The 25779-nt window shown below is 48.6% G+C and overlaps 1 protein-coding gene across 1 annotated transcript in view; it reads right to left on the bottom strand.

The window, feature by feature from the left end:
• ZNF831 (zinc finger protein 831) overlaps positions 1-24128 on the bottom strand; it is a gene marked incomplete at its 5' end in the record, with an annotated part of 69264 nt that extends 45136 nt beyond the window's left edge. The window contains 3 exons of the mRNA XM_045886283.3: positions 2885-3036; positions 19269-19390; positions 20472-24128. Coding sequence (XP_045742239.1) covers positions 2885-3036; positions 19269-19390; positions 20472-24128 — 3931 coding nt within the window. The remainder of the gene's footprint in view (positions 1-2884; positions 3037-19268; positions 19391-20471) is intronic.
• Positions 24129-25779: the final 1651 nt, after the last annotated feature.

The raw sequence follows: 25779 nt of genomic DNA, 5'->3' as shown, positions 1-25779 counted from the left end.
AAGGAGAGAAGAGCCAGGGCTCCCTGCTTTGGGCTGACAGCCCCATAGTCGGAGGGCAAGGCGGGACAAACCAGATGGGAACTGGACCACAGGCCCAGGGGAAACAATCCCACACAGCCATACCTTCAAGGGCCCAAGTGGGCCCTACCCCACCCGCCCCTGGGCTTCTCCCTAAAGAGAAGCTAATGGGTCCCCTAGCCCAACACACCCATCCTGGTGTTGAAGCTACTCGTAAACTCTTGCTGCAAGTGTGGAACATGTCCTGCTGGTGGTGTGCCAGGTGACTCTTAATGATTATGTATTGGTTTGGTTTCAAATAGAACTTTCCTACCCAAACTGTGTGCACACAATAAGAGCACAGAGAATGTGCCTCATCAAACACTGAATGTCCACATGTGCCACTGCTTTTCTCACTTAGAAACACGTTTTTAGGTCACTTCTGTTAGTTCACAGAGAGGGGAAAAATTGTAAAAGTGGTACAGTGATTGAACTGTGACCCCCAAAATGCTATGTCCAAGTCCTAGTTTGCACAACCTGTGGCTGTGGCCGTACCTGGACAAAGAGTCTTTGCAGATGTCATTAAATTAAGACTGAAAATGAGATCAGCCTGGATTTAGGATCAGCCCTAAGTCCAGTGACAAGTATACTTGTAAGGGAAAAAGAGGGGGAGATCTGATTCACAGAAATACACAGAGAAGTCCATGTGCAGGAGGCAGAAGTTGGAGAGATGCAGCCCCCAGCCAGGGGACGGCCGGAGCCACCAAAAGCTGGAAGTGGCAGGAAGGCTCCTTCCCTAAAGCCTTTGGAGAGAGTGTGAGACAACTGGCCTCCATTACCGTGAGAAAATTAATTTTTGTTGTTTTAAACCACCAAGTTTGTGGCAATTTCTTCCACAGCCACAGGGAACTAGTACCGGTGGTGGCCAAGTGGGGCACCGGCTTCAGTGGCTGTCCCCTGTCCCTCACTGGTCCCAGTGCACACTGGCCCATTTGGGCTCCAGCTGCCTGCTCCAGAGTCTGCATTCTTGCCCCTGAGCCCCTCCTCACCACTGCCCAATCCAGCAAGCCTCAGTTCTAGTCTCCCTCCCTCTGCACATCCAGACGAAGCCCTATGTCGCTCAAGAAAACTCCCCCAGGGGTCCCTCCCCAAACACTGACCTCGTCCTCTGCCAACAACAGAAACACTTATTACCACATGCCCCACACTCACTTGGCACTCAGCACCTGCCTGTCTTTATGCAGGTATGCTTATCAAGCTCCGCAGATAGTAACAATCAACATCTATCATCTGCAGTAGGGTCTCCTGGCATCTGCACACGCACACTGAGCCCCTGGGCAGGTAAAACCTTTATCCACAGCCTCGCTGTGGGGACACAGATCCCGAGGGGGCAGCCACCTGACCTGCTGTGATTGAGCAAAGGGTGAAGAGATAGTCCACCGGTCCGGACTTCACCCTGTACCACAGCAGGATTATTTCTCTCCTCTTCAGTGCACAGCACAATGCTTAGGAATATAAACATGGCAGCTGCCATGAGCTTCCAGCAGCCTGATTTAGCCCTCTTTAAGGCACTGGGGAGAGAGCTGGTGGGAAGGTTCTGCCATTTGGGACAACTGGAAGCTTTCCAGTTGGTTCTGCTGGGGGGCGGGTATCACCCATGCAACCCCTTGGGCAGTTCCCTTGGCTGTATCTATTTGAGAAGAAGGAAAGTCATGGAGTTGAGGATGTGGGCCACAGAAGTGAAGAAAGAATCAGCTGGGCTCCCTGGGGCCTGCAGGCTACCACCCTCCATCTCATCCCAGCCTCCCCGACACCATCTTAAACCTCCAGGGTCCTAGCAAAAACAATGCTTTTCCTGGCCAACCAGCAGAGCAAATACTTACCTTGATTTAAATTCTTACTGAGAAACAAAAGACAAATCCCTGTCCATGCCTACAGGAGTGGGGGGAGGGGGGGATGGGGTGGGGAGGGGGAGCACGGAAGAGCCATCTGCCTGCAGGGGGCACTGGAGCTACATAAAGGTGGAGGGCGAGATGCCCTAGCCAACCATCCCCAGGGACCCAAACCTCAGCCATCAGACACAGCCCAGGGTCAGCCCTTGAGCCAAACAGACAATAATCAGCCACAAAAGGATGGTAATTCAGTCACCGCTGGCCAGATGGGACCCTGTAGCCTCTCCACGGATGCTCTTCATTTTTCCCAGTCAACACCTTGCAAAGGAGGCTAAGGCTGGGCCCATTGCTGCTGGGGAGGAGAAGAAACGGAGGGAGAGAATGGAGGTCCGGAGAAGTACAGCGATTTGCCCTGGTTGCCCAGTGATTACAGCTGAAAATAGTCCTTTTTCCAGGAAGCGCTCTGCATTAGTTCATCCTTGATTTATTTCTGAGCATGACAAAGCATGCACCTCTGACGCCTTCCATGTAAGCAATGTTCCCTGCAGCTCCCACACGCACTAACTGCTCATCTTTCTATTCCAACACTGACTCTCAAGCCCCCCACTGACCCACTGCAGCCTCGCAATGGCCCTGTGGAAAGAATCAAGTGAACTTCCTTTTTAAAGATGGGGGAGAGTGGAGGCACCAAGAGTTCTGACTCATGTTCCCGAGGTCCTGGAGGAAATCTGTACATGGCGCAGGGCCCAGCACATGGCCCAGCACACGTGGCCAGGACTGAAGGATGTGTCCTGACTTCTCCATATTCTCACCCAGTATTCTCCCCACTAGTTTGGGGTCACACTGTCCCATAGATGTCCCACCTTTGTCACCCTACTTTCAGGCTCCTGAGGGCAAGAATGGCTGGCTCCCGCCCATCCTGCATCCCCAGCCTCTATGAGAGGCCCGGTGCCTTGGTGTGCCCAGTTTGGATTTGGTTCCAAGAAGAACATTACCTGCCATTTCTGAAGAGGGCTGCCTGCAGGTCCCGCGTGGGCCCAGCCCCTCGAGTGGGGGTAGGTGGCGGTCTTTTCTCAGCACTCTGGGAGGCCTGCGCGGTCCACCCCCTCTCGGCTGGACGCGGCTCTGTAAGAAACTCCCTTTGTACCTGTGGGGCAGAGAAGCACGTATGCAGTCACCTGCCTGGAGAATATGTGCCCAGAAGCCCATACACACACACGTTTACAAAGGCAACACTCAGACAATAAACCCCCGAGTCCCCTTGGGGTCAGCCTAGAAACTCCTCATACTTCCTATCCTCCTTTTCCCCTCTAGGACATGGAGACAATAGTGGGACCTAACCCGCAAGGCCGCTGGAGGGACGACATGAGATGGTGCACAGGAAGGGCTCTCCGTGCTACTTCGCGCATGGTGCATGTTCCCTAAAGGCTGGCGGCTGTAATGAAATCCTGAATCATACGCTCCTGGCCACTTATAAACATGCTGCCCCATACAACTTCTGGCAATGACAGGAACGTTCTATAATCTGCACTGACCATGTGCAGCTATTGAGCATTTGAAACAGAGTTAGGGTTTCTGAGGAACTGAGTTTTACTTTATTTCATTTTAATGAGTTTAAATAGCTACATGTGGCCAATGGCTACTGTATTGGACCCTGAAGGCTTAGAGGATCTACTTTGAAAAAAAGGGCTTCTCCGGGTGCCTGGCTGGCTCAGTTGGTTAAGCGACTGCCTTCGGCTCAGGTCATGATCCTGGAGTCCTGGGATCAAGTCCCGCGTCGGGCTCCCCTCTGACCCTCCCCCTTCTCGTGCTCTCTCTTTCTCTCACTCTCTCAAATAAATAAATAAATAAATAAATAAATAAATAAATAAATAAATAAAATCTTTAAAAAAAGGGGGGGGGGGGCTTCTCCATCTAGAGAGGACCTTCCAGATCATCTGGTCTAACCTCCGAAACAGTATTCACATCCCAGTGGGAAGGCATGGCAAAGTTGAGAAAGAAAATACTGGAGCTTATATTTATATTTACCTTCTTCTAGACTTTCTTGTATCTATTGCTGTATGCCCTTTATAATATACATAACACATTAGCAGAGTAGAACGTGTGTACAATTTCTGAGTAAACAATTACGCACTTACTAGGATATGCAACCAAACGTGCCGAGGACAGACCAGCGAGCTGCTCTAGTACCACCTGCTGCGGCCAAAGAACCAAGACACAGAGCAGCTGCTAGAGCCCTAAGACACATTAGACCGTGCAGCCAGGTGGAGCTAGACCCTTGGTCCAGTGCTCTGTACCATTTTGCGACAGGCCACCACCAGCGGTCAGCTCTTTGAAGAGACCTTTGCACTGCTTCTCTCTGCCTAGTCAAGCCACAAGGACGCCCTTTCTTTTACAAACCTCAGTTTACAAGAATTCTACTCCCAGACGCTCTTCAGCCTGGGGGTAAGGTGAGGCGACCTGCTTGGCCACTTTCCTTTCTCATTTGTCTGAGCCGCCGCCAGCCTCCAGCTGCAGTCCCCTAATCACCAGGGCTGCTCACAGAATTTTAAATAAGATCTGCAGAATGCTGTATTCTCTTATGCGTTGATTTTTATGGCATCAAAACAATGAGAAAGTGACTTTGTGTTCATCTCTTCTGGAGTCCGTGTTTGGGCGAGGCCCCACTCACATGGCCCTGCTGCCTCCCCAGCCTGGGGCAGGCGCTGTCATTCCCCGGGGGTGCCTGCTTTATTCTTTGCAGCAGTCGTCCCTGCTTGTCAAGTCCACAGGTTCCTGAAAGAGCTATCTGAGCCAGGGTAGGGAGCTAATCACAAGCCCCTGAACCAGTCAGGGCTCCTGCTGAGCCTGGGCAGAGAGGGATTTCAAAGTGTAGAGACAAAGGGGGAGGGGGGCATGGGGAGAATTCTTCTCTATGTGCTGCTGGGTCACCTTTACCCCCAAGTCAGTGGGTGACTGCCACAAGCTTGCAGGTGTTAAGAACGGCACAGTTTGAACTGCTGGGAGGTTTTGCTTTTGGAAAATGGCCTAGTGAGGGACTCTACTCAATGAAAACCGCTAGGAGACTGTAGGAGAGTCCCAGCCCCTGAATTCAGGTCTTAGGAAGGTGGAATCTGGGCCCTTTTGCCTTTGGGGGAGCCCAAGTGGATCCTGGCCTTGCCTTCAAAGCAGTGTTTTGTTGAGTCATGGGCAGGGTCTGTTGCTGCCTCTCCTGGGTTCTCTGAGAACATTCTGCATGCAGCCCCTCCTGGAAGATCCTCCTCTGGGCACGAATACACAGGGTGTGGCAGGGGAGGCAAATCTGTCACCGTCACCAGCCAAACAAGGCCTCCTGCAGTTTAGCAGATGCCACGAAGACCCGTCTCAACTGCCTTCACCTGGCTGCATGTTGTGTTCCAGATGCTGGGGTGTTGCATGCTAATGACTCATATTTATCCCCTTCTCAAGAGAATTGCTCTTGGCTGATGGGAGCCATCCTGTCTGAAGAGGCCTGGGGGAACTTGCACATACCCCAGGAAGGGCCCTTAGCCACTGACTGACAATTGCAGGGGGTGACAGCTCAGCCCCTTTCTCTCTGAGCAGGACAATCTCTGGTGCGTCTCACACTCCAGACCTTCCCATGGGATCAGGCAGGACTGGATACTCAATGCCAAATTGTGCTTAGTCCTTTCTGTGCCCTGGTCTGCTTCCCTCACTCCTGAGAGCCCTTCCTCTGTAAATCACCTGTCCAAGAATGCCCATCTCAGGCTCTGCTTCTGGGGAGCCCGACCCCAGACACACGATTCAAGTGCTTCCCTTCTCCTCTGAGTCCCATTGGCCTATCTTCCCCAGAGACGCTCCCTCAGATATGTCTGACAAACACCCTTAAATGCAAGGATCCTTATAAATACGTGGTGTCCTTTGTGTGTGACATTGGCCCACAGAGCCGTCCTTTTTCTCATGGTAGTTTTACTGGAGGTTACCTTTACAATCAATCTAGGTTTCCGTGTTTATGTCTAATTCACTGTGAGCTGACCTGTAGAGTAGTTCACAGGGTTTTTAATAACTGCCACTGAAAGTCCAGATTTTAAATTTAACTCCTACACTCAGTGGACCCCCTGCGCTCTCCGTCTCTCTCCAGAGGTCTTCCTTTAAGAGCCTGTGTTATCGACACTTAACGTAAGATCAGCACAGTGTTTTTGTTGATAGGCCTCATGGAAAACTGCTCAGAACAAAGCCTTCTTACCGCACAGGAGCTCCAGCACCAGTGACTGGCTGGCCAAGGTCAAGGACTCAGGAGACACTGGTTTTAACTAGAGCTCGGGAGCAGCTCTTGAAGGGAGGCAGGGTGAAGTCTTTGTCCTGTATTTTGAGGCTAGCAGAAAGCCACTGGCCACCCTGCCTACTCCAGCCGCACCCTCCCCACCCCCCACACACTCACTTCTCCTTTTATCAGCCAGGTCTGAGGGAAGAAGGTGGATCCAAGGAGAGCGTCAGGCCCCTTCACATATGCTTATTCTGGGGTGGGGGGGGGTGGGGGGAACGACATGTGCTGTTATACTGTTCCTCCCATTTGATCCTACAGGGAATAAGAAAGCAAAAGGAAGCAAAGTGGAGGCATGCAGACCTTCAGTATCCCACTAAGCAGGATGTAGGACTATGGTCAAAGCCTCTAGTGCCTTGGTGAATGTGACAAATGTCTCAGCCAGGTGTGGTGGCAGCCACCGTCTCTCTTATGTGTGTCTCCACCTCACCTCAGAGATTGTGACGTCATCCCTGAGAATGCGACCTCACTGAACAGGTAAACCGTGTCATGACCAAAGTAAGCAGACACCTCAGACAGACATCCACTTTAGAGGGAAAGATTTTATTCCCAGGACCCGGTTTACCCTCCTTCCCCCACTTTCAATGACTAACATATATTTTAGGGTTTACCACGCAGGCTTCTCCCATATGACCCCCAATCTCTTCCTTGCTCATTCTGATCCACTTGGGACTTCACAACTCATTGTTCCATGTGTCACAAGTTTCATGCCTCATACAGCGCTGTACACAGTTACAAATTAATCAATAAAATCCAATTCCACGGTCCGGCGCTTGCTCTGGGCACACAGAGGCGTGGTCCATGGGCACTCTGAATCTCCACGCCTCTAGTTAATGTCAGGGCAAATAGGCATCCAAGTATGAATTTTCTACATTTTTCCATTTCCACTCTGAAAATGGATCCTGCATTTTCTAATCCTTCTCCTTTAGCTCATGTACTTTCATCAATGAAAACAGCCATTTTCATTACAGTGTGGTATTCGGAGTTGGCAACAAATGAAGAGACAAATGAAATCAGATGGAGGGCCCAGAAATAAACTCCAGGTATAACTGGGAAGTTAAAATATAGCAAACAAGTGAGAAAAAGAGGTAAATTAATCCAGGGGTCTGTAGGTCTGTAAGCTTTTTGTATAAAGGTCCAGATAATAAATATTTTAGATTTTACAGGCCACATACCATCTCTACCACATATTTTATATATATATAACCTTTTAAAAATGTAAAAACCCTGTCTAGCTCACAAGGGCATATAAAAACAGGTCAAAAGTCAAATCTGATCCATGGTCCATAGTTTTCCATATGGACAAAAGTAAAAATAAATCTTTCTTTACATTAATATACACAGAACATAAGAGAATATGTTTTTGTGTTTGTGACACTGGGAGACTGAGAGTAAGGAAAGATCTCTTAGACAAGACCAAAAAGTAATAATCATAAAGGAAAAGGCAGCTCCACTTGACAACATCAAAATATACACCTTCTTGATGATAAAAAAGTCCATTTCCAACAGTACAGTTGACTAGTTACTCTGGTTGTCTACCACTGTATTCACCCCTATATTGAAAACAACTAAAAATACAGATTAAAATATAAAAATGTTCAACACTTCTACATAAATGTATTGATGTTCTGATTAGAAAGTGAGATATATTTAAAATAAAAAACCAAGTGAAAACTGAAACCTGAAAAGGTAAGAGGGCTTTCCATTTTGAGAGCATTTGTCAAACCAAGTGAGCTTGATCTTCCATTTTTATGGTCTGGTGGGGTGCAGGGAGCAGGATTCAAACCCAGAATCTACCCTAGGTGCAAATCAAGTGGGAGACCGAACCTCTACTCCTGCAAAAGCTGAGACCTCAGAAGGACCCTCAATATATAAGTGAACTAGAAATAATACGCCCTACCCCCACCACCTTCCCAGGGGACACTCAAAAACTCCAATCTTTCACTCAGTGAAGGAGGCAAAAGTCTCTTCTGTTAATTTTGTAACAATAAGGCAGTCTTCTCATGGGTTTGTAATCTGAATTCACAATACACATGACACGAAAAAGCCTAAAACTAAGAATTTTATTTAAAATAGTGCCCAGTGCATGCCCTCAGGCACCTAGCAGAAGCAAAACAAATCATTACCGGAGAAACCCACCTCCAACACAAGTCTCAAAGTTCCAAAAATCTGAGCTTACCATCAAAAATCCAAAAACAAACAAGGAAATAGGTTACTACAAGTGAGAGCTAATAATACATAAAAGAGAGTCAGATGTGCCATGACTTCCTATGTTGGCATCATCAGATGTAAAATATTAAGTGTGTTTTTAGAAAAGGTTGAGAACAAGAGTAAAGATTACAGAAATTTTAAAAAACAATCTTAAAATTCATATGAAACCACAAGAGACTCCAAATAACCAAAGCAATCTTGAGCAAGAACAACAGAGCCGGCAGCATCACACTTACTGATTTTAAAATATATTACAAAACTATAGTAATAAAAATATTATGGCACTGGCATAAAAATAGACATATCAACTAAATGGGACAGAACAGAGAGCAATAGAGAGGCCAGAAATAAAACCACTCATTTATTATAAACTGATTTTCAACAAGAGGGGCAAGAATACGCAATGAGAAAATGACATTGGGAAAACTGGATATCCACATGCAAAACAGTGAAATTGGACCCTTATTTTATACCACACACAAAAATCAAATCCAAATGGTTTAAAGACTTAAACATAAGATCTGAAACTGTAAAACTCTTAAAAGAAAACACAGGGGAAAAGCTTCTCAATATTGGCCTTGGCAGTGATTTCTTGGATATGACACCAAAGGAAACAGAAGCAAAAATAAACAGCTGGGACCACATCAAACTAAAAAGCTTCTGCACGGTGAAGGAAACTATCAACAAAATGAAAAGGCAAGCTACAGAATGAGAGAAAATACCTGCAAATCATTTATCTGATAAGAGGTGAATACCCAAAATACCTAAGGAACTCATGTAACTCGATAGCAAAAAACAAAACAGAACAAAACAAAACCAAAAACCCCAACTTTAAAAAAATGGGTAAAAGACCTGAGTAAACCTTTCTCCATAGAAGACATAGAAATGGCCAACAGACACATGAAAAGGTGCTCAATATCACTGATCATCAGGGAAATGCACATCAAAACCACAATGAAAGATCACCTCACATGAATCTGTTAGGATGGCTATTATCAAAAAATAAAAATAAAAGATAGTAAGTATTGACAAGAATGTGGAGAAAAAGGAATCCTTGTATTGTGTTGGTGGGAATGTATATTGGTATGTCCACTATGGAAAACAGTATAGAGGTTCCTCAAAAAATTAAAAATAGAGCTACCCTATGATCCAACAATCACACCCTTGGGTACATACCCAAACAAACTGAAATTAGAATCTCAAAGAGACAACTGCACACCCATGTTCAATGCAGCATTGTTTACAATAGCCAAGATATGGAATCAACCCAAATGTCCATCAATGGATGAATGGATAAAGAAGATACGGTATATACACAACAGAATATTACTCAGCCTTAAAAAAGAAGGAAATCTTGCCATTTGCTGCAATGTACATGAACTTGGAAGTAGAATAAGCCAGATACAGAACAAAGACTACCTGACCCCAATGATAGCAGAAATCGAACACAGTCAACTCATAAAAACAGAAAGGAGGGGCGCCTGGGTGGCTCAGTTGGTTAAGCGACTGCCTTCGGCTCAGGTCATGATCCTGGAGTCCCTGGATCGAGTCCCACATCGGGCTCCCTGCTCGGCAGGGAGTCTGCTTCTCCCTCTGACCCTCCCCCCTCTCATGTGCTCTCTCTCATTCTCTCTCTCTCAAATAAATAAATAAAATCGTTAAAAAAAAAAAAAAAAAACAGAAAGGAGAATGGTGGTTGCCAGGGACCAGAGGAAGGGGGATCAGGAGGTGTTGATTAAAGGGTACAAAGTTTCACTTATGCAAAATGAATGAATCCTAGAGAATTACTGAACACCACAATGCATATAGTTAACAATGCTGTATTGTATACTTAAAAATTTAAGAGGGTAATCTTCTGTCAGTGTTCTAATAAAAAAAAAAGGAAGAAGCTTCTAGAAATTACAGGTAAGATTAGGACATCATATGTGAGGATGGTTTCATGGGTGCATCCTTATCCTCAAACTCATCAAGATGTATACATTAAATATGCACAGCTTTTATGTATGTCAATCATAATTCAATAAAGAAAAGACTAAAGAGCAAGAGACTATATAAATGATCAAGCAGATTTGAAAAATATTTAAGTGGAACTTTTTGGAAATAAAGCATAATATACATTAACAATCAAATTTAACGCTCGATAAATAATAGGGGGATAGTTAAGGGAGGGCAATTAAGAGGCCACTGTCATAGTCCAGGGGCTTTTTCTCCTGACCAAGATGGTTTAACAGTAACTGGATTTATTCTCCCAAAGAAAAAACTAGGTAAATATATAAAACAATGGTTTTCAGAACAGGAGACATCAAGTAATGAAAGCAGTGATCCCTTGAGAGTAGAGAAACAAATGAGGTAAACCCTGTAATTGCTCAGCTTCCTGGTGAAGGAATTTACCAGGTCCAGCACCATCTGTTGAAAAGATTATACTTTTCCTTTGAACCTTTGGTGAAAATCAATTGACCAAATACAAGTGGCCTATTTCTGTACTATCTGTTCTGTTCCATTGATCTATTTGTCTACTTTGATGCAAATACCATTCTGTCTTAGACATTTTAGCTTTATAGTAAGTCTTAAAGTCGGGCTGTGTAATCAAGATGGTGTGGTCCTTGCATCAAAAGAGACAAATAGACGGACAAAGGGTACGGACACAATTACATGTCCACATGCAAACATAAGAACTTTCATCTCTACATCACTCAATACAGAAAAATTAGGTGAAAATGGATCACAGGCTGTAACGTTAAACCTAAGCGTATAAAACTTCAGAAAAAAACCTAGGAGAGAAACCTTTGTGGCCATGAGTTGGGCGAAGATTTTGTGGTTATAACGCCAAAAGCACAATCCAGAGAAAAGAATGATAATTGGACTTCACCAAAATTAAAAATATATGCTCTTTAAAAGATCCTGTTAAGAGAGTTAGAAAACAAGGCACAGACTGGAAGAAAATATTTACAAACCCCGTATCTGATAGAGGACTTAAAACCAGAATGCATAAGGAATTCTCAAAACTCCATAATAAGAAAACAACCCATTTTTATAATGGCCAAAAGATTCAAACAGATACTTCACCAAAGAAGATACATGAAAGGCAAGTAAGCACAAAAAGAGATGCTTCATGTCATTAGTTGTGAGGGAAATGCAAATTCCAGCTTGTGGGACAGCACCACACACCTATTAGAATGCCTGAAGTAAAAAGAACGGCCATGCTAAGTGCCGGCAGGTCGTGGAGAAGCTGGGACTTTCACACAGTGCCAGCAAGGGCATGAAATAACACAGTCACTCTGGGAAACAGTCTGGCATCTACTACACAGTCCAGACGTCACACTCTTATTTGCGCAAGAGAATTTAAAGTATGTATCCAAACATTTCAGAGTCTGTTCCTTTGTCTCTTTTCTTCTGTTTGTTCATTTTGGGTGGGGGGTGGGTGAAATAGGTGAAGCAGGTGAAGAGCACACTTATCTTGATGAGCACTGAGAAAGGTATAGAATTGTTGAATCCCTGTATGGACCCCTGAAACTAATATAACACTGTATGTTACTTATACTTGAACAACAACAGAAATAACCAACTCAGAATTTTAGAAAATAAAGTATATCTCCATGCAAAGACTTGTGTATGGATATTTATAGTAGTTTTTATTTGTAACAGCCCGTAACTGAAACAAACCATTAATGTCTACCAACAAGTAAATGTATAAACAAATTATGACATATCCACCCAATGGCCTAGTACTTAGCAATAAAAAGGAATGAATTATTGGGGTGCCTGGGTGGCTCAGTTAGTTGAGTATGTGACTCTTGATTTTGGCTCAGTCATGATCTCAGGGTGGTGAGATGGAGCCTGGTGTTGGGCTCCGCACTCACTGGGAGGTCTGCTTCTCTCTCTCTCCCTCTCTCTCTGCCCCTCCCCCCATTCTCACACTCTCTAAAATAAATAAATCAATCTTTAAAAAAAAAAAGGAATGATGCAACAACATGGATGAACCTCAAAATAATCTTGCTGAGTGAAAAAAAGCCAGACCTCCCGGCCGCAAAAAAGAGCCTATATTGTGTGATTCCATTTCTATAAAATTCTAGAAAAAGGGCACTACTATATAGTTACAGAAAGCACATCACTGGCTACCTGGGGATGGCAGGAAGGAGGAGGACACATGGAAATTTGAGGGATTTTTGATACATTACCTTGACACTGCTATTGGTTTCACAGGTGTGTACATACACCCAAACTTATTAAATTGTATGCTTTAAATAGGCATTACACTCAGTATACCTTAATAGAGCTTTAAAAAGAATAACTCAGGGGGTTTAGAACATTAGTAAAGATAGATCTGAACAAAGTATCTAGATTTTAGCACAGAAAGACAAAGTTATTGAAAATAGAGGTTAAGACACATAAAAGAGAAGATCTAAGATACATTACTTTAGTGCTCCAGAAAGAGAAGACCAAGAATGGGATAGAGACAATGTTTGAAGAATGATGGCTGAGAATTTTCTAGGGAGACATCAATCCAAGAATCATAAAAGCCCAATGGATTCCTAATGGAATAAATAAAGGTAACACACCTGTATACATCAAAGTAAAACTATGGAACACCAAAAATTAAAAGAAGATCTTAAAAGTAGCCAGAGATAAGAGACCTTCGAAAGACAGATGAGTACACTAATAGCTGATTTTTCTGCCACAAAATAGAAGCCAAATGAGTGCAGTAATGGCTTTGATTTGTGGAGAGAAAGTAACTCTCAGCCTAAGGCTATATACCCAGCAAAAACATTTTTCAACAACAAGGAAGAAATCAATGTATTTTCAGACTAATGAGAATGGAGACTTTTTTTCTTTTAGAGAAGTTCTTAAAAAATATGCTTCAGACAGAAGAAAACAATCCCAGAAGTAAGCTCTGATATGCAAAAAAGAAAGAAGAGACAGACATTTGCAATTATGTGGGTAAAGTATACAGAAATGGGCTTAAAAAGACAAAAGAACAGACTTGGGAAAATATCTGCAGCGTGTGTAATGGCAAAGCACATACACAAACCTAGAATACATACCAAAACCTACAAATTCTGGATGGGCACAGCACACAAATCTGCTAATAACAAGCCTTCGCAGAAATATGGGAGCAGGGCATATTTTCACTCACAGCTGGAGGAAATGTAAAGTGACACATCCGCTCTGAAGAGCGATTCACAAATAATGTGTAAAGTTGAAAATGTGATTACCTTATAACCCAGCAATTCCACTTTGGGTATAGTTCTGAGAAAACCTCTCGCATTGTGCCTAAGGAGGCATGTATGTATAAGCATTCATTCACTGCAAACCAGCAAAAAAAAAAAAAAAATTGGAGCCGATTTCAATGCCCATAAACAGGGGAATGGACAATAAAATGTGCTATCCTCATGGGAAGGAGCACTCTACAGCACTTACAATCAATGAATTTGACCAACATGGCTAGATATTCAAAAACACGATACTGAGTTTAAAAATCAAACTGACGGGGCGCCTGGGTGGCTCAGCTGATAAGCGTCTGCCTTCCACTCAGGTCGTGATCCTAGGGTCCTGGGATCGAGCCCCGCATCGGGCTCCCTGCTCAGCGGGAAGCCTGCTTCTCCCTCTCCCACTCCCCCTGTTTGTGTTCCCTCTCTCGCTGTGTCTCTCTCTGTCAAATAAATAAAATCTTTTAAAAAAATTAAAAAATAAAAATAAAAATAAAACTGAAGAATGATTAATTCAGTATGGTATCTACACACATGCTTTAAAGACTCAAAATAATTATATATATTATTAGTGTGTACATTGACTTGCAAAGTATGAAAACACAGATTGAATCAATGCCAAATATGTAAAACTACATAACATATATGTATATGTGTATATATATAATATATATGTATAATATAAATATACACTTCATATATAAAATATAAAGTAATACTTTATTTCATTTTTTTAAAGGCTCAGAAACAAATATGACAAAATGTTAATAATTACTAATTCTGGATCATTACCCAAGAGTCTGTTACATATTTTCTGAACTGTTCTGCATTTTTAAGTGTTTTTCAAAACAAGAGTAAAAGAGAAAAGATACTCCGCTACATAGGTTTTACCACATGCACCGGGAGCTAAGGCCTATGGAGAATTCTCTGCTACAGAATTTCATTTTCTGGGGAATGTGAAGACAACTGAAGTGAAATGGGAACGTGAATAAGAAAACAGGCCTCTCTCAAGGAGAGAGCACACGAGTGGATGAATGACAAGAGACGCACACACACACAAATACACACGTGAGTGCGTAGACAGATACGTAAATTGATGTATACGTGTACATATACATCATACACATGTGGGTGGACAGACGGATGGACAGATAGATGGTGTGGAATAATGCCCCCTACCCTCAAAGATGTCCGTGTCCTAATCCCCAGAGCTGTAACTATGTGACATCCCCAGCAAAAGGGACTTCATGAATATAATTAAGGGCATAGTCCCCAAGATGATGAGGTATCCTGGATTATCCAGGTAAACCCAATCTAAACACATGAGTCCTTAAAAATGAAAGAAGAGGCAGAAGACTGGGTCTGAAAACTGAGACTGAACAAGAAGGAGCAGAGACTTGAGGTGTGAAAGAGACCCAGCCTGCCCGTGCTGGTTTGCGATATGGAAGAGGAGCCACTGGCCAGGAGCAAAATTCTGCCAACCACCCAAGTGAGCAGGAAACTGATTCTCCACTGCAGCCTCCAGAAGGAATGCAGCCCTGCTGACACCTTGATTTTTGTCAGGGGAGACACATATTGAATTCTGATCTACAGAACTAAAAAATAATAAATTGGTGTTGTTCACAACAAAATTTACATGAAACTGGTAATTTGTTATAGCAGCAACAGAAAACTAATTAGGTAGATGGTACATATGTAGGTGGGTGGGTAGACAGATATATAAATAGATGATAAAGATATAGATACAGATACAGATACAGATATAGATATAGATATAGATATAGATATAGATATAGATATAGATATAGATGGATGGATGATGGATGATAGATGATAGATAAACCCTTCATCAAAAGTTTTCCTGTTTGGTTATCTGCAAAGTAAATATATGTTAAACAAATCCTATGTTACTATTAACTTCCATTGTAAATTGGCCGTAAGTTACTATGTGAAAAATGGATGGATTTCAATATACTAAAGAGAAAAAATAAGCTGTGTGAAATGGCCTCCTGAACAGTGAACATGAAGCCCCTTTAGACTAGGCACTACCTTTCAGCATTTTCCCAACACTGCCCCTCAGACTGGGCACTACATCCCTGTTTCTGAAGATGGACTAAATATGAAAGAAATGGAGAGGACACTTCTCCAAGAAGCTCTATCATCCAACTATGCCGTCCACCACCAGAAAATGAACTGAGTTTGAGACCTCGTGTGAGTCAAACAAATCAGTCATCTCCTTTATCAAATCTTTGCAGGCCAAATGCTATCGAACCAGTGGCTTAGTAAGGAATATGCCATTAAAGGGAACTCTTTTCTTATAAGCCCAGCATTGTATTCCCTTCTGAACACCTCCCCAGAGATGTGTGTCCTTCATTAAAAGGACAAGTCTTAGCAACCACTCACCGTGAGTGGTACAATGGAAGACACTGGATCAGAAAACTCAGATTGCAGCCCTAATTCCGTAAACTGGGTGAGCCAGGGAAAGCCATTTCTGGCAGACACACCCTAGGGTGATCCTGTAAGTCACACCTTTGTATAATCCTCTCTTCGTGTGAGTGTGGTGGAGACTGTGACTTGCTCCTAACTAACAAAATATCGCAAAAGTAAAGGTATTTTTGCTGATGCGATGAAGGTTTCTAATCAAGTAGATTATCCTGGGTGGACCTGATCTAATCAGGCAAGTCCTTCAGAAGAAGACCTCGAAGTCAGAGACTTATTAAGGCAGCAGAGGCACATTCTCTCTCCATTGCCAGTGTGGAAGAAGCAAGCTACCATGAACTCTGTGCCTCAAAAAACCGAATTCTGCCAACACGCCATGAAGGTAATAAAACCAGATGGTGGGAGGGAAATGACGGGAGGGCGAACATTGTCGTACAAAGGTCAGGGAGGTCCCACCGCAATGGTGCTGTCTCTGCTGAGACGGGGGAGCCAGCTGTCTGATGAGCCAGAGGTGAGCTGTGTAGGAGGAGGTGGAGGATCTGCACGTGCCAACGCTGGAAGCTCCAGACAGCTGGAATGAACTCAAAGGACAGTCACAAGCCAATAAAGGCACAAATGATGGCTCAGTCATGGTTGCCCGATAAATGCTCGATGGATATAAAAATCTCAGTGGCCTCATCCTCATCCAGGATTCAGACCCCTCCTTGCTCTACCCCTGAGCCAATGCCCCCTCACCTACCTTCCCACCCACGGGCTCTTGCTGAGAAGCTCGCTGATGGCGGAGGCAGTTTTCGGCTCCCGCAAAGCCAGATGGTAAGACTGAGCTCAGTGTGACGAGCTCAGTGTAAGACCACAGAGAGGGGCGGGGACTGAGGCAAGGGGCAGAGCACAGGTGCTGGCCACAGGGGCGGCCACTGCTCAGCTCCAGCTAGCTGCTGCCATGCCGGAGGGCAGGCCCAGATTCTCCAGAGCTTCAGGTATTTCAAGACAAGCTAGAAATGCAGACTTTTATGTGAAATCTCCTGGTGCTTATTTGGCTACTAAGAGTCAAAACTTGTAAATATGGTCAGACCTAAGGAGAGTCTCACCCAGGCTATGCTTGCCCAGGAGTTGTTGCAGACGCCTCTCCAGGCTTCCTGGAGCATCAGCCAGGCACCACCAGCCTGGTTTGGGGAAGTTTCCCCTCTGGTGTCCATGGTGGCACCTGGCACCTCGCAGGTGCGTGGTGATGATCTGTTGTATCAGCTAAGCTGAAGTCTGGGGAAGGTGGGAGCAGTCAATGAGGCACGCACGCTTGTCCCTCACCCCACCTCTCCTGGGACCATGACTGAGGCCCAGAAACAGCTTGCAGCTGTCAGTCCATGCAATTTAGTGCTTCTTCCACATCAGTCCAATGTGGGAGATACTGACGGGGCACATGGCCACCTGCCAACATCCCTGTGCTCTCTGAATCCATGAGCAGCTTCTCTTTGGTGTGGCTAGCGTTCATTCCATCTGAGAACAGCACGCAAATTCTCCCTGAGGGAGCCATCCCTCCCCCACTCTGCATGGCTCAGGGGTTTGCGGTAGGACTGGATGTCCCTGTCACACAGGCAGTGACCCTTCTTTCATTCAGCTATGAACAGCTAGGCTTCTTTGGGGAAGGATGAAATGTGGTTTGGGACAGCATGAAGAACAGCTCCTGCAAGAGTGCTCCCGGGGCCTGGCACACTGAGCATCACCTGGGAGCCTGTTAGAAATGCAGAGTCTCAGGCCCCACCCCAGACCTGAGGAACGTGTCTCAGCATCCCAAGAAAACCCACACAACTCCAGGTGACTCTCATGCCCGTCGCGGGCTGGGGGGCACAGGGCAAGCTGCTATCTACACACAGGCTCTGCAGTAAGACTTGCTGATTCAGGGGCGCCTGGGTGGCGCAGTCGTTAAGCGTCTGCCTTCGGCTCAGGTCATGATCCCAGGGTCCTGGGATCGAGTCCCGATTCGGGCTCCCTGCTTAGCGGGAGGCCGGCTTCTGCCTCTCCCTCTGCTGCTCCCCCTGCTTGTGCTCTCTCTCTCTCACTCTCTCTCTCTCTGGAATAAATAAAATAAAATCTTGAAAAAAAAAGACTTGCTAATTCACATCTGGGTCCTTGGAGAGGCTGCCCCATCTGTGTCTCAGGTTCCTCAGGGGAAAAATGGGGGCCACTGTACAGTGCCTGGCACATAGCAAGCCCTCGTGATGCCAGCTCTGGACACGTGGTCCGGCAGACAGCTGAAATGGGCGGGGGCCTCATCGCAAAGCCTGTCCAGGGGGCACATCACCTCTAGCCACGGAGGTGCTGAGCAGCTGTAGGGAAGAATTAGGAATCTGCACTGCCTCTTGAAGACTATCTCAGCTTTGGGTCAAATACCGACAATGAGGGGAGAAGGCAGGCGTGTTCCAAGAAGGGGAGATTAGAGGGCCGAGATGTGGAGGGGGAGTTCGGGAAAGCATCAGGGCTCTGGCTTCAGCGTGTGAATCTGAGAACAGGAGGCAGGGAGGCAACACGAAGTCACCCTGAGCAGAACAGAAGGCCACGGGAAAATCAGACCCAACAGCTTCTCGGGCGGCACAGAGGGGTGGGGCCTGGTGAAAGAGTGGCCCTGCCCCCTCGGCCCCAGCAGCTAAAGGGTTTTGAGCAAATGGGCAAGACCGTCAACAATGAAAGAGTGGTATTAGTAAAACCTGTGCGTCCCGTCTGTCAGGAGATGCTGTGCATGCACGTGTCACAGAGAAAAGTCTGGAAGGGAGCGCCCTGCACACCAGTAGCGCTCCCCAGAACAGAGGCAGTACCAGGATGCTTTATCATCTCCTCTTTGCTGGCCTATATTTCCGAACTTTTCTGCAAAGGACATGTACCACTTGCATAAATAAAAAAGCAATAAAAGCTGTAAATAATAAATGCACTCTCTCCTCGGGACTTAAACGGGTGGATGTGTTCTCAACTCAGTTATTTCAAATATTTACTGGATTCCTGGTCTTGGAGAGGTGCCCCCGAAAAGCACACAGTCGGGGGAGGATGCTGTGCAGATGGGCTGATGGGGAACAAACCGATTCCCTTGCCCATGAACCTTCAGACCCTCACTCCTACACAGACCCTCTGGAACCCCTGTGAAGTTTTCCTGGGGTTAGCAAATCGCCCCTGGCAGCTCCTGACAGGATGAGCACACATGGGCCAGACAGAGGTGGCCACAACCCCTACCTTCTGGAGCGGATGCTCAGCTTCTGTTTGCCACTCCCCCGAAACATCTTCGCCTTCCTCCACGGTGGTCCTTTCTTCCATTCAGGCTGGGACACCATCCCTGAGGCCACTGGGCAGAAGAGCTGAAAATACCAGGCATGTTGGTATCATATTGTCAAAGCCCTATGGTGTTAACTGGAGGCCCAGGGAACACTGCGGCCAGGTCTTCCCCACCCCCACCCCCAGCCCCCAACTCCACCTCTCCAGGAACCCCCGCACCTGGTACCTAATTGTCTTTTGGAGGAAGGAGGGCCCAACTGGGTCTCGGATCCCACCCACCCCCCACCCCCGTCTGAGACTCAGCACATTCCTTATTAATCACCACTCTCGGGACAAAGAACAGCCTGTAAGGCTCTGGAGTCCCGGCTCTGCCACTGTTGCCTACGGTTACGTCAGAACAGAGGCTCCGGGACCCTCTTCAGCTGCCCTGGCCCAAGACTTCCCAGAGCAGGACACAATCCAGATGCACAGACTCGCTCTCGAGATGGGACCACAAACTTACTACTAGTCACCAAGTGAGAGCTCCAGAGCACTCGGCCCCTTCCCTTTTGGCCGCTCCCAGGGAACTCGGACGTTAAGTTATCTGATCATAGTAATTGTTTCCCGAGTTCCAGGTATAATAACTCTTTCTCTCTCCCTTTTTTTTAAGTAATCTCTACACCCGATGTGGGGCTCAAACTCACAACCCCGAGATCATGGGTCCTATGCTCTACCGTCTGAGCCAGCCAGGTGCCTCAATAATTCTCTCCTTCTAAGAGATGATGTTTCACCTGGAGTCTCTCAGTAACAATTTCCAGTTTATAATCCTCTGTCACCCACAGAGCTTTCCTGGGCAGTGTTCATTTCACTTTTTGCTGCTGTTACCGGGAAGCTCAGAGCTAAATTTAACATCTAGGGATGAAAAGTATCTCATTTAGGGTCTTGGTACACTAATTCTTTCCTCTGAAATGTACTTTTTCATTATTTTGTTTTGTGGTGCATTTTTGGCCTCTATCCTATCCCGCCGTGTATGTGGCAGCCCCACTTCCCTAGGGAGCAGGCTGAGAAGACTGTAGAACAAAGCGCAGGTGTTCCCCGGGGTGGCTTCACGCCCCCTCTCCATCATTACGAGCGTGCCAAGCACACTCCCCCAGCCCTGGGGCCCTAGGCAAAGGAGGATTTTACCTTTGGTGTCTGGACCTGCCCTCCTTCTCCCAGGCCTGTCTTCGTCCATCCTCCCACCACTGCCCTGCTCACGGGCCGGGCGTCTGGACCCTTGTCCTGGGCGCTGCCACCAAGGACGTGCAGTGCCAAGTACACAGAAGCAGCCTTTTCCTTCTGCTCTGTGGGCAGAGGCAGGCTTCGGCTCAAGCAACACCATGTGAGTCGGGGCTCGGCCCTCAATGACGGGAAAGGGCCGTGGGCCCTGAAGCTCCACAGGGTCTCTGAGTGGGTACACGAGGCCAGCTCCAGCCAGCCGGGGGGCGTGGGGGCTGTGAGGAAGGAGCGGCAGGAACTGAGCCCAGCCAGAGGCCCCGAGGGAGGGTCTTCCGGGGCATTCTCAGGAGGTTCCAACTCCCTGCTAAGTGCACAGGGACTCAGGACACCCCCAGATGGCTTGGACCCCACCACAGTGCTGCCCGTGCAGAGGTGTCGGGTGTCAGGGGGCCCACTCTTCCAGGTGGCACACGTTGGGGTGGGCAAGAAGGAGGCTGTCTCCCTGGGGCTGCTGGTGGATGAGCCACAGGACTGCCCCGCTGCTGGGGTGCCAGGGTCCAAGTATCCTTTCTCCTCTCCCTGCACCCCTTTTCTCCTGCCCCATGGCCTAGAGCAGCTGGGGTCCTCCTGGAAGCTGTCTGCCCCACTGGGGGCCAAGCCTGAAGCCGGGCAGGGAGGCAGGAGGGTCCCCAGCCCTGACCCGACAAAGGATGCCTGTTCCTCGGGCCAGCTTCTCCTGCAGACAGGGTCCTGGCCTTGTCCCGGCCCCAGGGCGACGGGAGGTGGTGGGTGGGTCTCTTCCTGAGGCAACCTGAGGAGGTACTTGGGGGGGAAGGCAGTGTCTGCCAGGGCAGCGAAGACACCAGGAGCCTGAGTGGCCAGGTGGGACTGATGCCCAAGGGACGCGGCTCTAGGACACGGCAAGATCTCTTCCCTTAGCCCCACCTGCCTCAGGGCCACAGAAGGAGCAGCAGAGGGGGCGCCGGAAAGCTCCAAGGGCCTGCCCGGCTGCCCAGCCCTGCCCCTGGCCACGCCATCAGCACTCTCATACAGCTCCCCTGGCTTATCCCCAGGGTCACAGTCCTGGTTCTGAGATGGCGGGGAGGTGGCCTGCACGGGGCCACCTGGGGCCTCTCTTTCTGTTCCCAGAGGCTCTGATTGCTCCTGGCAGCTCAGCTTCTCCACCTTCAGCTTCTTCCTCTCTGAGGGGAGCTTGTCCTCTGAGGGCTGGGACTCCCCAGAGCTACCACTGGGCCGCCTCGGCACAGTTTGGGTCCACTGACAGGTCTCCTTCTTGTCCCCACCACCACGGGTGCCTTCTTCCATCTTAGGGTCTGGCAAAATCAGCTTGGGAGCCTCTAGGTCACCTCCCCTGAGGGGACCAGGTGCTGCAGGCAGCTGACACCCCAGCTCCAGCCTCCCATTTGGAGAAAGCAGGGGGCTCTTGCTGCCCAAACAGGGGGGTTCTCTGCAGCTGAGGGTGGGGGGCGAGGTGGCCCTGTTCACCCTAGGCTGGTCACTGCCTCCTGCTCTGGCCACCATCTCCCTCTGCTTGGGGGACTCCATCACCAAGAAGCCCTCCGGGGCCAGTGGACTTTGGCAAGGCCCTGGCTTGGCCCCCACAGCTGTGTCCCCATGGACAGGGGTCCTCCTGTCCTGGGACGGGACTGTGCCCTCATTCCCTGCTAACTCTTCCTGGAGAGGAAAGGCCAGCTCTGTCCCACTACCCAGGGTCATCTCCCTTGCCTTCTTCCCTCTGTGGCAACTGGTTTTCATTTTCTGGTAGATTCTCTTGAATGTCTCATTCCCATACACCTGCCACTTGTCCTGGGAGAACATCTTCAGCTTCCTCTGGCTACACTTCTTACTGCCTGCTCTGCCCTTGCTGGCTGCCCCCTCCCCAGCAGCAGCTCTGTTTCTATCCGAGTCCTCTGCAGGCACCAGGCTGTCTCCAGTGGGGGGGCATGGCAGATCCTCCACGGCAGCCTGTCTGACCAGGGCCCGGGGGTGGCCGCTGGGGACATCCACCAGTCGGGCGGGGGCAGGCCTGGGGCTTAGAGGCTTCTGCCTCCTGGGGCAGGCGGCCCGGGGGCCCGGGGGCTCCTGCCATATCCTGGTGCCCTCGACAAAGGGCAGTGAGTTGCTCCTGGTGACGGGCACACATGCCACAGTGGTGGAGAGCTGAGCGGGGACAGAGTGAAAGAAGAGTGGCCGTGCCTTGTCTGGGGGGGTGAAGGTGGAACGGGCCGAGCTGAGGGCAGCGGGTTTCCTCTGGCCTGGCTGCAGCGCCCGGATGTCAAAGTGGAAGGAGTCCTTGTAGGTGTAGGGCATGGGCAGGTCGATGCTGCCTTGCTTGCACAGGACCGTCTTGCGGGGCCGCACATTGTCCAGCTGGGAATCATCCACCACGGCCTGATTGTGGGAGATGAGCCAGGCGATGCGCTCCTCCAGCTGCTTCTTCTCCAGCTGCAGGCTAGGCCCCCCAGGCCCCAGGGCCACCTCCGCCTCAGACTCGGCACTGTGCTCCGACAGGCTGTGCAAGGGGCTGCCGGGGGCCGGCGGCTGCTCTGCGCTGTCAGAGCGGGACAGGTAGCCCGAGTCGGTGCTCTCACACTTCCGCAGCCGGCCCTCCAAGGCCTTGGCGTCCCAGGGCTTCTCCGAGGACGTGGCCGCTTGCTGCTGCTGCAGGGAGCACAGCCGGCCGGCAGTCGGGGACATCTGCTCTGGCAGCTTCCGCCTCGGCTGGGAGCCAGCCAGGGCAAGCCCAGGGGAGGCCGTGCTGGCAGAGTCCACAGGGGTCTCTCTGTCAGCAAATGCGGACCCTGGACAGGGAACAGCTTCCAACTTCAGAGCCAGGGTCTTGGCAGTAGAAGACAGGGGCATGGCAGGCGCTGGGCACTGCCCAGCACCCTGGGCGCCTACAGAGAGGGGTCTCTCCGATCGGGCCCCGCCACCCACCCTCTGGCTGCTGCCGTCCCCCACGCCATCTGCTCTGGAGCTCTCTCCAGCCTTGTCCCCCTCCTCCGGGAGGCTGCCCCCACCGCCATCAGACTCCGAGGACAGCCGAGAGTGGTTGAGGTGGGTCTGGGTGCGTCTGTGCTTATACAGGTTGCTCTGGGTCTTAAAGGCGACACCACAGGTAGCACACGGAAAGGGCCTCTCACCCGTGTGGGACCGGATGTGCTTCTCCAAAACACTGGGCTTCAGGCAATCCCGGCCACAGTGTGGGCAAAGGTACTTGCCGGCATTCCGTACCTTGCCCGGGCTCCCCAGCGTGGGCCCCGGGCCCGGCGACAGGACAGGCAGAGTGCCCACAATGTTCACAGTGAGTGCCGGGGCCGCTGGCTTCCCCGCCTGGGTAGGGCCGGGTCCTTCAGGCCGCAGCAGGGGGCTGAGAATAAAGGGTACACTGCCCCCATCCAGGCTGTGTGTCACTAGGGGGGCACGTGGCTGGAGGCCCCCCGGAGGCACTGTGTGGTACAATGGGATGGGCAGGGCCTTCAGGAACACGGTAGAGGCCAGACCCTGCTCCGGTGGCAGAATGACAGGGCCCAGGGTCAGGTGAGGTGAGACCTGCCCACCTGGGGCTCCTGGGTGTCCAGGAGCTGGAGCCAGCTGGCCCCCGGTGGGCGAGAAAGCACGAGTGAGTTCTGGCACCTCCATCCTGCATCATCTGGGTGGTTCAGGATGCCTGGCGACCTGTGGGCAACACCAAACTTTACTGGGGGCACCTCTCTTCTCTCATCATGCAGTAAACCCTTCCCTGCCCCCACGTGGCATTTCATCACCCCACTGGAGCCTTGGTAACAATCCCCTAATAGAAATAGTAATCCCCACATTATTAAAGGGGAGACAGAGGCTCAGAGAGAAGTGACTTGACATGCAGCTAATACATGGCAAAGCAGGATTTGGACCCAGGTCTGTCTGAATCCTGCCTCTTATTTCACATGCCTTAAGGGAACTCTTGACCCTTGCCCTCTACACACGGTAGGCTTGTTACTGTCATCCCTCAACACCCAGCACAGTGCCCTGTGCAGAGGGGACACTTAGAAAATGTACTGCCTTCATGAAAAAGAAAAGTCACGGAGCTTAGCAAGGTCCTCAAAGTCCACAGTGATTCCATGCTGGGACTCGGTTTCCAGATCTATAAAAGGGGAAGAGAATCAGCACCTCCCTAGGACCTTTTTCACTCTGGAGTTCTTAGCCTCTGCTATTGGATGGAGGCAATAAGGAAGAAGACTGACCTGAAGGGAAATCTAACAGATTCAGCAAATGAAAACAGAAGACTCCCTGCTAAACGCATTTCAGAGAAATGATACATAATTCTTTAGTATGAGTATATCCCAATCTGGCACAGGTCATGCTTACACTAAAATTATGTATTATTTACCTGAAATCCAAATGTAATGGCAGGCTGTACTTTATCTGGTTACCCCACCAGGATAAGGAGCACTTCCTCAACCTCAGGATCAGGCTTGGGTCTCTGCTCAAAGGTGGGGCTTCCAAAACCCCTCCAGATCCAACTGGGACACAATCAGTTCCCTCTCAGCCAGAGGGAAGAGCTGGGCAAATATGAGGCAAGACAGCAAGAGAGACCCAGCCATGTTCTTCAAACCATGGAAGGGAAAGCCAAATACAACGGGGGGCGGGGGCGCCTGGGTGGTTCAGTCGTTAAGCGTCTGCCTTCGGCTCGGGTCATGATCCCAGGGTCCTGGGATCGAGCCCCGCGTCGGGCGCCCTGCTCAGTAGGGAGCCTGCTTCTCCCTCTCCCACTCCCCCTGCTTGTGTTCCCTCTGTGTCTCTCTCTGTCAAATAATAAATAAAGTCTTAAAAAAAAAAAAATACAATGGGAAGAGGCAGGACAGGCCCATGGTTACAGGAACGGGGTCTCCAGAGGTTTCTTGCTCAGACACCCATCCCCTAGGAGCTCCATAAGCACACTTTGATCATCCCCCAGCTCAGCTCCTTCAGAGAAACAATGCATACTGCAGGCTTTTGCAGCAAGCTGGGTAAGGGAGAAGCACTGGCATATGCGGGAACCGGCTCCTAACGGCTCACATCAGTTCACGCCGGCTCATGAGAGCGGATTTTCAGGAATTTTGCAAGCCAGTTGTTAAACATGGCCTAATTAAGAGTTAAATCATATAAACTTATAAGTTATATTAAAACAAAGGTATACAACTGGATATTCACATGTAAAAGAATGAAGTTGAACTCCCTATCTCACTTCATATACGAAAATTAACTCTAAATTGACCAAAGATCTAAATGTAAG

The sequence above is a fragment of the Mirounga angustirostris genome, unplaced genomic scaffold (assembly GCF_029215605.1).
Source record: "Mirounga angustirostris isolate CCGP_5_RB_7025 unplaced genomic scaffold, mMirAng1.0.hap1 SCAF_10, whole genome shotgun sequence".
Taxonomy (NCBI): domain Eukaryota; kingdom Metazoa; phylum Chordata; class Mammalia; order Carnivora; family Phocidae; genus Mirounga; species Mirounga angustirostris.
The sequence above is the reverse complement of the archived record's forward strand: the minus strand, read 5'-3'. Positions and strand labels throughout refer to the sequence as shown.